This window comes from Onychostruthus taczanowskii, unplaced genomic scaffold, assembly GCF_017590055.1.
Source record: "Onychostruthus taczanowskii isolate IOZ18803 unplaced genomic scaffold, ASM1759005v1 scaffold635, whole genome shotgun sequence".
Lineage (NCBI taxonomy): Eukaryota > Metazoa > Chordata > Aves > Passeriformes > Passeridae > Onychostruthus > Onychostruthus taczanowskii.
Window position 1 is genome coordinate 1 of NW_024504067.1, and position 10,901 is coordinate 10,901.

General features: G+C 50.5%; 2 protein-coding genes across 2 annotated transcripts; both read right to left on the reverse strand.

Moving 5' to 3' along the window:
* Positions 1-3,128: 3,128 nt before the first annotated feature.
* LOC121344353 (mas-related G-protein coupled receptor member H-like) lies at positions 3,129-4,510 on the reverse strand. Its single transcript, XM_041420233.1, is given in 3 exon segments — positions 3,129-3,931; positions 3,934-4,186; positions 4,433-4,510. Coding segments are annotated over 2 exon segments (945 nt in total). The 5' UTR covers positions 4,076-4,186; positions 4,433-4,510.
* A 3,564-nt stretch (positions 4,511-8,074) lies between these two features.
* On the reverse strand, positions 8,075-10,865 carry LOC121344354 (proto-oncogene Mas-like). The gene has a single exon (XM_041420234.1). The coding sequence runs from the start codon at positions 10,705-10,707 to the stop codon at positions 9,727-9,729; it is 981 nt and encodes a 326-aa protein (XP_041276168.1). The 5' UTR covers positions 10,708-10,865; the 3' UTR covers positions 8,075-9,726.
* Between the last annotated feature and the right edge of the window lie 36 nt (positions 10,866-10,901).

Genomic DNA, 10,901 nt, shown 5'->3' on the forward strand with positions numbered 1-10,901 from the left:
AAGGCCGTGGAGAGGAAGAATTTCTGATGGCAGAGAGATCTTTGCACCTTGTTGCAGTTTGTTTTGGGATGGGGGGCACCCCGGAGTGGCCCCGGAGGACGCCCTAGGCTGTGAGCTGGCTGGCAGCAGCGGGCTGGCAAGGAGACTCCACACGGTTTCTGAGGGTGCTGATTAGATGAAGGTTTATTGGGGGTCCCATCCCCGGGAACAGCATGGCTACTGAGGGGGAAGGGGGAAGGAGGGGGAAGGAGGGGGACAGACTGAATTCATAGCACAGTTTAAGAGGGGAATTGAAGTGGGTGCGGAATCACACTTGGGCCAATGGGATTACAGGTACATGATGGCTCAGGGCAGGACCACAGGCTTAGAATATACCATACATTTCGGAGGGGTGAGACACGGCATACCATTTCAACAAAATGCAATATGACAGCACCTGGCTCACAAAATTAAAAATTAAATATCTCTGGGGAGATCTCTTCTGTGACATTCACTTTACAGTTGGTGGGGTGGGGAATGCTGAGTCCCTGGGCCATCGTGTCTGTGCCAGCCCAGCTCTGGGCACTGGGGACCATGGTTGCTCCCGGGAGCACAAGCCATGGCTGTGTCCCCTCTGAAACCAAGACGTTTAAGTCCAAGCACAAAAGCGTGTTAGACTAATAACAATTTTGAGTCAAATTTGTGAACATATTGGAAATTTGCTTGACATAGACATGTTGGATCCCAGGACATCTCTCTGGATGTTTGGCAGGGGTTCGGAGACCCTGGCAGGGAACCAAAAACACCTGGGAATTCTATCTCAACCCATGGAGCAAATTACCAGATTTATATGAAGAATTACAGGTCACAGAAGTTTAAGTAGCCTAGTAGTAGAAATCACAGGGTGAAGGGAAAAATTTTGGTACATGGTACAGGGGGGGCTTGGAATTCTGTACATGGGGGTCAGGGGTTCTAATATGGAGGGATTTGGGCGTGCCCTGTCCTTCTTCTTTCTTCTCCCTGGCATCCATGTTCAGGATGATGTTGGCATTCACAGATTGGTTTAGAGTAGAAAGTCACTGTCTAACACAGGTGATAGGTATTGGAACATTATTGTAAACATAGTATACATAGTTTTTAGTATAAAAGACAGCACCAGCCCAAGAGGTGGGGAGTGTGCCTCAGACCGACCTGCAGAACAGACCTTGGCAGGCCAGACAGAAAATGTTTTAGATAAAGAAATAATAAACAACCTTGGGAACGTGAACCAAAGACTTCTCGACTCCTTCTTCGGCTGCTGGGTTGGGGAAGAGAGACTTTTAACAGAGACACACCTCGGGATCTTCCAAGTAGACCAGACCAGAGGAGATCCTGAGATAGACAGGTTCAAAGAAACAACAATTTTCAACCATTTTTATACACTATTGAGAAAAACAGAATTCACTGCTTAAAGTTTTTAAATGTTTAATAATAATAATAATAATAGTAATAGGATAAAAAAGGACCATATTTCCAGCGCTGGGTTGCTCCTGGCCAACAATCAAAGAACATGGAGAGGGGGAGTGGTGGTGCGTATACAGACAATGTTATTTTTATACCGTTACATTGCTGAGATGCATGCATAGTCATGTATTTTATGCATGATTCAAACATTCTTGCTAACTTTCTGATGCTTTTGGAACTCCTTTTCACACTCCGGCTTATCTGCATGACATCCTGGGTGTCAGGTCAATGTGTTTTATTTCTTCTGGTGTCTCCATGCTGCTGTTTCACATCCTCTGATGAGATTTGAGTATGCCCTCCTTAAATTTAACATGGTGTTCTCTAATTGTCCTCCAGTGCTCTGGTTTGTGTCATGGTTATCACTTGGACAAGTTGGTCAGTGGATGGCCTTACACTGTTTTTAGTTACACAAAAGCTTTTTTCACATCTTATGTTTTGCTGAGATCTATAACACAGTACATTAATCACACTATTATTTCCACAATTGATACATAGCTATTATATTCATTACACTACTATTTCAGTGAGCAATACAGTGCATACTTAAACTGATAGATTATATTAGACAAACATGCAGCTAAAAAGAGTTATAATTGATACAATTTCTAAATAGTTATCATCAATAACAACATGCATAGGCTAATACATAAATGCGAAAGCCAGTATTATCTGGTCAATTTCACACTACAAAATCCAAGATTTTTTAATAGATGCACCCAAAAATGCTCTCAGTTTATTACATCAAGGTATAGGTGTTTTGTTTTTTTTATATTACTACCAGAATATATCGTGTCTCTTAGTTTAATGCATAACCCAGTTTTTTTCCAGCTAAACAATGTTTGATTAGATTTGATGTCTTGGTTAGACAGTTACCACTGATTACGTTTTCTGAGATGTACAAGCCTAGGAAATGGCTCTCTTATTGCCATTACAATTTATCACTTGCAATTCATCATTCAAGTCTTCTGGTGTGTATAGGCCTCTGAATTCCTAATTCTCTCAAGATATCATTCTTATTCTATGACCTCCAATTGATTTCTAGTTATATGAAAAGCATTAAGAATACTTTATTGAATTTTATTCTCCAACTATTGATTAAGTTCTCTAAGGGGTATGGGTCGATAGAGTTTTCTACTGACACTCAGCCAACACGGATCTAAATCAAAACCAGCTAAAAAACCACAGGCAAATATGCCTTGACTAATTAAACATAGTTCATTATGAAATTTCTAAACAATCACAAAATTCCTTTGGCTAACTAACACTCTGTCCCCTCCCTCCAGCCACATTCCCGGCTGGCAGCAGGAGGCAGAGGAAGCTGGGAGGCACTGGCAGAGGGGGCGAAAGCAGCTCAGGGTTCACGGTGCTGTTTATTGATGTCACACCCCAGTGGAATGCAGGAACCAGGTGCCAGGGGGAATTCTGGGATCACAGCCATATTGGAAAGGATCCGTTTGGGGAACAGTGCTCTAGGACCCATGAGGGAGGAGCAAAACCCTGCTCCAATGTGCTCAGTGCAGAGCACTCCCCCACACGGCCCTTGTCACTGCCCCTGCTCCCTTCTCCTGCAGGAATAAAGGTGGGAGGGTGATCCTGAGTCACTGCCCCATGGTCCTGCATCGGGGCAGTTGAAGGGCTCAAAAGGCTCAGATCACTGAGTCCCTGTTGGCATCATTACTGGGGGCAATGCTTCCTTCTGGCTCCTCACAGACCTCCTGCAGGCACTCCCTGAGGGACTCCATGGAGCAGCGCCTCCAGCACTTTGTTACTGAGAAGTAGATGAAGGGGTTGATGCTGCTGTGCATGCAGGCAAACAGGAGAACAACCTGGGGGGACACAGCGGTGTAGCCGAGCTGCTGCTGCAGGAATTTCCAGAGACTGAGGGGGAGAGTGAAAAGCACAGCGAGGAAGACAATGATGTCAAGATTCTTGGATCGCTGCTGCTGGGAGCTTCCCTTGAAATGAATGAAGAGGATTGTGCTGGAAATGACCACGGATGGAGCAAAGACGAGGAAGTTGAGGATGTACAGGGAGATGAGAGTGCCCCAGCAGAGCTTGTGTTCCTGTGACTCGCACAGGGAAGTCACTGCAGAAATGGCAGCAATGACAGTGATGGAAAGGGCCCAGAGCCCGGCACTCACCACCACCCATGACAGGTCCTGGGGAAGGTGGCAGAAGAGCCCACGTGGGCAGAGCAGGGACCTGCACCTCTCAACGCTGATGGCTGTCAGCCGGTACAGCCCTACGCTGTAGAACATCACAAAGAGGAGGAAAAGGAAGCTTATGTATGCTGGGGACATGATGGCAGAACAGGACAAATCCTCCAGCAGGAAGAGCAGAGTGGAGGAGACCATCAGGATGAGGAAGAGGAAGTTGATGATGGCCAGGTCAAGGATGTAGGCAGTGATGGGTTTCATGGTGTCCCTCTGGGTGCAGAACCTGAGGACCCGATGACAGCCCCGTTCCCAGCCAGCCCAGAGAGGCAGATGAGCAGTGTCACACTGTGTGTGGCCACACTGGTGACATCTGTCTCACACAGATCATCTCCTTCAGTGGATGAGATGGCAGGGGAGGACACAGTGCTCACCTCCATGGATGGACACTGGGCAGGCAGTGGGATGTGGCCCCTGGCTGTGGTCAGAGTGGATGGGCAGTCAGTGCTTGGAGAATCCAGGGATGGACCATGTGGCTCCTCAGCAGCTCCCTGCAGTGGGAAGGATTGAGTGGGGAGGAGTGAGATGTGCAGGGGAGGAGGGTGGTGGAAATTGTAGGGCGGGAGAGGGAGGTGGGAGGGTTGGGCTGTTTGGCAGGGGATATGGAAGGGAAGTGCAGGTCAGAGGAGGGATGACCTGGGGAGGGCACTGGGGTCACCGGGAGAGGGTGGCAGGAACAGAGCAGCTGCTGCAGGAGAGGAAGGTGGGGTAGGGAGGAAGGAAACCATTCCACTGACCTGTTCCCTGTGGGGCAGCAGCAGGCAAAGGGGTCTGTGCAGATCAGCGGCGCTTCCTGGTACCTCTTGCTATTTTGGAATCCTTATCCCAAAGCGGCTCCTGCCAGGTCAGTATCATGCAGAAGAATGTTCCCAGATCACCAAGAGGTTCCCCCTGTCCTGTCCCTCTGGTTCCTCTGTGTGCCCTGTCCTTTTGTTACTCCCCAAGACTCAGTTGGGTCACAGGGCAGTCGGAAATGGTTTTACAACTTTGGCTACGTCAGAGTTCCACAGCCTTAGGTTTATTGATCTTGATTTTTCTTTTATTTTTTGCCACACATCAAGTGGACTTTGTGAATGGCTCCGCACTTCCTCCTGATAAGAAACAGTACTTCCCTGGAGAAGGTCCATTCTCTGACTTTCTTCCCTCTCCCAACAGGTTTCTACCATTCCTTGTTTCTCTCCCTTGAGAGGTCATGATCCCTCCAGCAGCAGAGGGATGCTGGAGGTGCTGGTGGCACTGGCATGCTGGCAGTACTGGCAGTGCTGGTGAGTCAGCTGGGTGCTTCTCAGAAGTAATTCCCAATCTGGGAATAGCGCGCCCGGATCATTGCCAAAACATGACTTGGGCCCAAGGAAGCAGAGATGAGCTGCTCCCAATAATATCCCCATCCAATGCTCATCTTTGCTTCCTATCCCAACCCTTCTCTCCATCCTCACCCCATCCTCTAACATCCCACAGCTTTCCCAGACAGCAGCCACTCCCCCACTCTGAGCATGGCCTGTCAGGTTCTGCTTCCCTCTGGGACTGCCAGCATCAAGAATCCCTCCAACCCCCTCTGACCCTCTCCTGACCCCTCCGAAACCACCTCCAACACCCCAGATCCTCTCGGAGCCCCCTTTTCCCCCTCAATATCATGATCCTGCCCGGCTCCACCTGGGACGCTGGCAGTCTCTTGGCTCCTCCTGACTGTAGAGTTCTAGGATTCAGGAGAGAGGAGGAAAGCCCAGCTCAAATAAGCTCTGCAGGAACAAAAAGGATGATAAACGTGCCTGGAGCCAGTGGAGAAACTGACAAGGTGGTTTGGGACAAGTTCTGTAACAAGAAGTAAGAGCACATCGCCAAAGGAAAAGTTCAAGGCAAGGTCACCTTTAACCAGAGCACTCAATGAATATGATCACCAGGGACCCCTCTCAAGGGGCCATCAAACTGCAGGGCCATCAAAGGACTTCCAGTAGGAAGAGGATGAATGGAAATGAGTTATAGGAAAATAGTGTTTATGTACTTGATAAGAAAAACTTTTTAAAGTATATGTATGGTCATAGTGGATAAAAACACTGTTGTAAAGTCTCGCAACACACACAGAAATAAGGAGAGATCCTTCTGTGTGTCCTGCTGCCTAATACTTCCCTTGGTAACACCATTAGTGGGTGTTGGAACTTTATTCTGTCTGATTTTGGTATCAGTCCTCATCCATCCCATCCCATCCTATCCCATCCCATCCCATCCCATCCCATCCCATCCCATCCCATCCCATCCCATCCCATCCCAACGGTTTCCCAGTCAGAGGCCACTCCCTGGCTGCACGTGTGGCCTGTTGGGCTCTGCTGCTGTCCAGCGGGAGATTTGGGATTGGTGGCACCAGAGCCCTCCTGCCCCCTCCAGCCCCTGTCTGCCTGATGCCTTGGGGTGGCTCCCAGGAACAGAGGCTAGATAAGGGGAAGAGAATAAAAGCAGGCATTTCTGAAAGGCCTTCAAAAGGTTCACCTTGGGCAGTCAAAGTCTCCGAGAGGGGCTACACCCAAAATGGACAATGGTCACGAGTTTTTCAGGCAGATATAAGTTTGGCCCATTTACAAACCAGGGGTTAATCCTCCAATTACAGCTGCAGGTAATGAAGTCATTTACACCCCATTTGCCCTCCCCCAATTCACTTTTGTCTTGACTTTCCAGCCTCAGTCAGCAGACTGTCCTTGAATTTCTGGCATAGAGGGATTGGTTTGTCTGACCAAAAGGTGAAGACAGTTAACTAACACTTTACATGGAGTTTAGAGTTATGCGCTAATGCAGTACAGGATTTGAAAAATAGAAAGGCTAAAATCCTAAGGCATCATGCCCCCCTCTGGCATCCTCTAGAAATTCCCCCCAGGCTGCCTTCCCCTCCAGACATCCCTGCTCCTCTCCTGCCCCACATGGGATCCCCAGCAGTGCTTCCACTCCTCCTGGCAATTCCATGCTTCTCTGCCCCAATAACACCGGTGGAGCCATCCCTCTACTGCCTCTTGTTTCTCTCCAAAGGAGTTTGGGGGGCTGGACACCAGGGATGAAGCTGGGAGGAGCAAATCCAAGAGAAGCACTGTCCCAAAGCCTTACAGGGCAGCCTGGGGTGAGCAGCCCCTGGGGAGGGACTGGAGCCTCAGGGATGGGGCTGGGAGGGATGGGAAGGACAGGAATGGGTGGGCTGCATGGGGAGTGGGATGGGAGGTTGGTGTGGGAGGTGTGGGACACGATGGAGCTGGTGGGGAGATGTGGTGGGAAGGTGTGGGATGTAGTGGGGGTGGAGAGAAGGTGTGGGATGTGGTGGGGCTGGTGACCTCAGCAAAGCCCCAGCGAGGTGGGTGATGCCCTGCAGAGCCCATGGTGACAAACACAGGTGTCACCCTGCTCCTGGAAGGGGGTGGCAGTGCTGAGGACCACGACCTCCTCCTCTCCTTGCTGCTGCACCATCGGAGCTGAGGGAGCAGCTGAAGGCCGTGGAGAGGAAGAATTTCTGAAGGCAGAGAGATCTTGGCACTTGGCTCACAAAATTAACAATTAAATATCTCTGGGGAAATCCCTGCTGTGACACTCACGGAGCACTTGGGGTGGGGAATGCTGAGTCCCTGGGCCATTGTGTCTGTGCCAGCCCAGCTCTGGGCACTGGGGACCATGGTTGCTCCCGGGAGCACAAGCCATGGCTGTGTCCCCTCTGAAACCAAGAATTTTAACAGCAAAAGCGTGTTAGACTAATAAAAATTTGGAGTCCAAATTGTGAACATATTGGAAATTTATTTGCCATAGATATGTTCAAAGAAACAACACTTTTAAAGGCATTTTTATACGCTATAGTATCCAAGATTTTTTGTGCTGCCCATTTAATTAATCATGGTATAGATGTTTTGTTTGTTTTAATTATTACCAGAATATGTCGTCTATCTTAGTTTAATGTATGACCTGGGTTTTTTCCAGATAAACAATGTTTAATTGGCAGTACTGGCAGTACTGGCAATGCTGGCAATGCCCTGTCTCCCTCCACTGTCGGTGGGAAGGAGGGAGGGGCTGAGGGAAAGAAAGGTGTTTTAAGGTTTATTTTACTTCTCATTATCATCCTCTGAATCTGCTAATAAATTTACTTAATACCATTACATTTGAACCTGTTTTTTTTCTATTCTTGGACTCTTTTTTATCCCAGTTCTCATCACAACTCATGAGCCCTTTGTTAATTTTTGTTTCCCTCTCCTCTGCCCAGCTGAGAGCAAGAGAAGGTGAGCAAATGGCTTTCATGGGTGCCTGGTGTTTGGCCAGAGCCAAACCACGACAGGCTTACAGCCAGGTTATCAGCATCAGAGCCCACATTTCTTACTGCCAGTACCCTTGATGATGCAATAAAAGTTATTGGAGACCAGATTTTGGGGTGCTGGGGTGCCCCTTCCAACCCTTCACCAGAGCTCATCGTCCTCCTCCTCAGTCTTGGGAATACTTGTGGTTGTTTTTTTCCTGATCTCATGCCTTTGGAAGCAAGGACACCTTCCACCAGGTCAGATTGCTTCAAACCCCATCCAGCCAGGTCTGGAACACCTCCAGGGATGGTGAAGCCAGAACATCTCTGGAAACCTGTGCCAGGGCCTCTCCACCCTCACAGGGAAGAATTTCTTCCCAATATTCCACCTAACCCTGATCTCTGGCAATGGGAAGCCATTCCCCCTTGTCCTGCCACTCCAGGCCTTTGTCCAAAGCGCCTCTCCAGTTCTTGGAGCCTCTAAAAGCTCTGGAAGGGGCTCTAAGGTCTCCCTGAAGCCTTCTCTTCTCCAGGCGGAACATCCCAAGCTCAGAGACCTCAGCAAAGCCAGAGGGTGGGGGTTGATGCCCCATGGAGACAACGGTGACAAACACAGATGTCACCCTGCTCCTGGAAGGGGGTGGCAGTGCTGAGGACCATGGACTCCCCCTCCCCTTGCAGCTGCACCATCTGAGCCTGCTGAGGGAGAGGCCAAAGCCAGGGCAGAGGAAGAATTTCTGAAGGCACAAAACCACCAGCAAGGATATCAGTAAAAACCAAGTTTAATATTAAGCAACAGCATACCAAAGTGCTGTTCCTGTGTGTGTGTGTGTCTGTGTGTTCAAGGGCAGGTGACAAAAGGACAGTGAGGGTAAGGATTAAAAGGAAAATGGCCCAAAACCATTATAGCGCTCAAACTGAGAAGTACTTCAGTTATACATTAATATTAGCAATTCAACAGAGGAATATCACTTAGCAGCATTTAACCTTTTTTATGCCTGAGACGTCCTTCCAGGCCTGACTCGCTCAGATGTCTCAGGCACTAACACACCTGAGAGAGCAGCAATTCTGCCACATCTGCCACAGCAGCTGCACACATGTGTGCACACAGCCAGAAATAGGCAGTGCAAGGTCCCTGTGAGAAATTCCCCTGGCAGGCAGTGGAAGGCTCCCTGCGGATCCCTTTGCATCTCCTCACTGGGCCAAGGGCTGGGCCTCGAGCACCGGGGGGATCGGCCCAGGAGCCGTCGGCGTTCGGGGATCAGCCGAGGGCAGCACACGGGAGAGATCCCAGCTCGGAGAGGCCCCACTCCCAGGCAGCTTCTGCTCAGCGCTGCTGGGCCCAGGAGAGCTCCAAGGGTCTCCTTTTGGGCCGCTGCTCACAGGGCCCCAAGGCATGGGCGTCAGGCACAGCCATGTTTCACCCTGGCCACACTTCGGGCCGGCAGCTCTCTGTGAAAGTGGGAGAGCAGGGATGCTGTGGCATTCAGGGGAGCACAATAATTCCCAAGGCTGTTGATAAAGCCCCAGGAGGTGGTTGGACAGCAGTTGCTGGGAGCAGAGGGTGTTTCTGATCAGTGCCAGAGGAGCTGGGCCCCGGGGCTGCTCCTCAAGGCTGAGGCCTCACAAGCACGGATCAGAGCCCAGAGCGGCCTGGAAAGGGGCTGGGGATGCCCCAGCACAGGGAGGGGGACACTGTGGGTATTTACTGATCAGGAGACTCAAGGAATCTCTCAGCCACCATCCCAGGGTCCTTCAGCAGTGCAGTGGAAGGGATCAACAGGCTGAGGCCTCTGTGTCCACAGTGGGTTTATTGCTGCGGGCAGTGGTGGGCTCCTCAAACACCCTGTGGATCGCCTTCCTTAGGGACTGCACGGAGGAGTGCCTCCTGCAGCTCTGCATGGAGCAGAGTCTCCAGCAGCTCCTCATGGAGTAGGCTCTCTTCCAGCTCCCCACCAAGAAGTAGATGAAGGGTTTGATGCTGCTGGTGATGCAGGTGAGCAGGAAAACCACCTGGGAGGGCACAGCCGTGTAACCGAGCTGCTGCAGGAGAGACCAGAGACTGAGGGGCAGACTGAAGAGTGCAACAAGGACGATAACGATGTCGAGTCTCATGTGTTGCTGCTGCTGGGATCCAGGCTTGAAGTGAATGAAGAGGATTGTGCAGGAAATGACCATGGGTGCAACAAATAGGAAGAGGTTGAGGGCGTACATGGACGTGAGAGCCACCCGGCACTGCTCCTGCTCGTGTGACTGGCACTGGGAAGTCACTGTGGGATTGACAGCGGTGACAACAAACAGGAGGACCCAGAAGAGGACACTCATCACCACCAAAACCAAGCGCTCAGGAAGCTGGCAACCACAAAAAAACAAGCATAGGATGGACCTGCACCTCTGAATGCTGATGAACATCAACCGGTACAGCCCCATGGTGTAAGAGAAGAGCGAGAGATAGAAAAGGAAACTCAAATACATCAGGGGCATTATAGCAGAGCAGGACACTTCCTCCACAAGGAAGAGCAGGGTGGAGGGGACCATAATGATGAGGAAGAGGAAGTCGGTGATGGCCTGGTTGAAGACGAAGTCGGTGTTGGCATTAATGTGGAGGAGCCGGAGAAAAGCCCCGTTCCCAGCCAGCCCACAGAGGCCGATGAGCAGCGTCACAAAGTGCATGGCCACGCTGGAGACATTGATCTCACACTGACCAGGTCCATCGTTTGGTGAGGTGAAGAAAGGGGACACGGTGCTCACCTCCATGGATGGACACTGGGCAGGCAGTGGGATGTGGCCCCTGGCTGTGGTCAACGTGGATGGGCAGTCAGTGCTTGGAGAATCCAGGGATGGACCATGTGGCTCCTCAGCAGCTCCCTGCAGTGGGAAGGATTCAGAGGGGAGGAGTGAGATGTCCAGGAGAGGAGGGCAGTGGAAATGATGGGGTGGGAGAGGGAGGT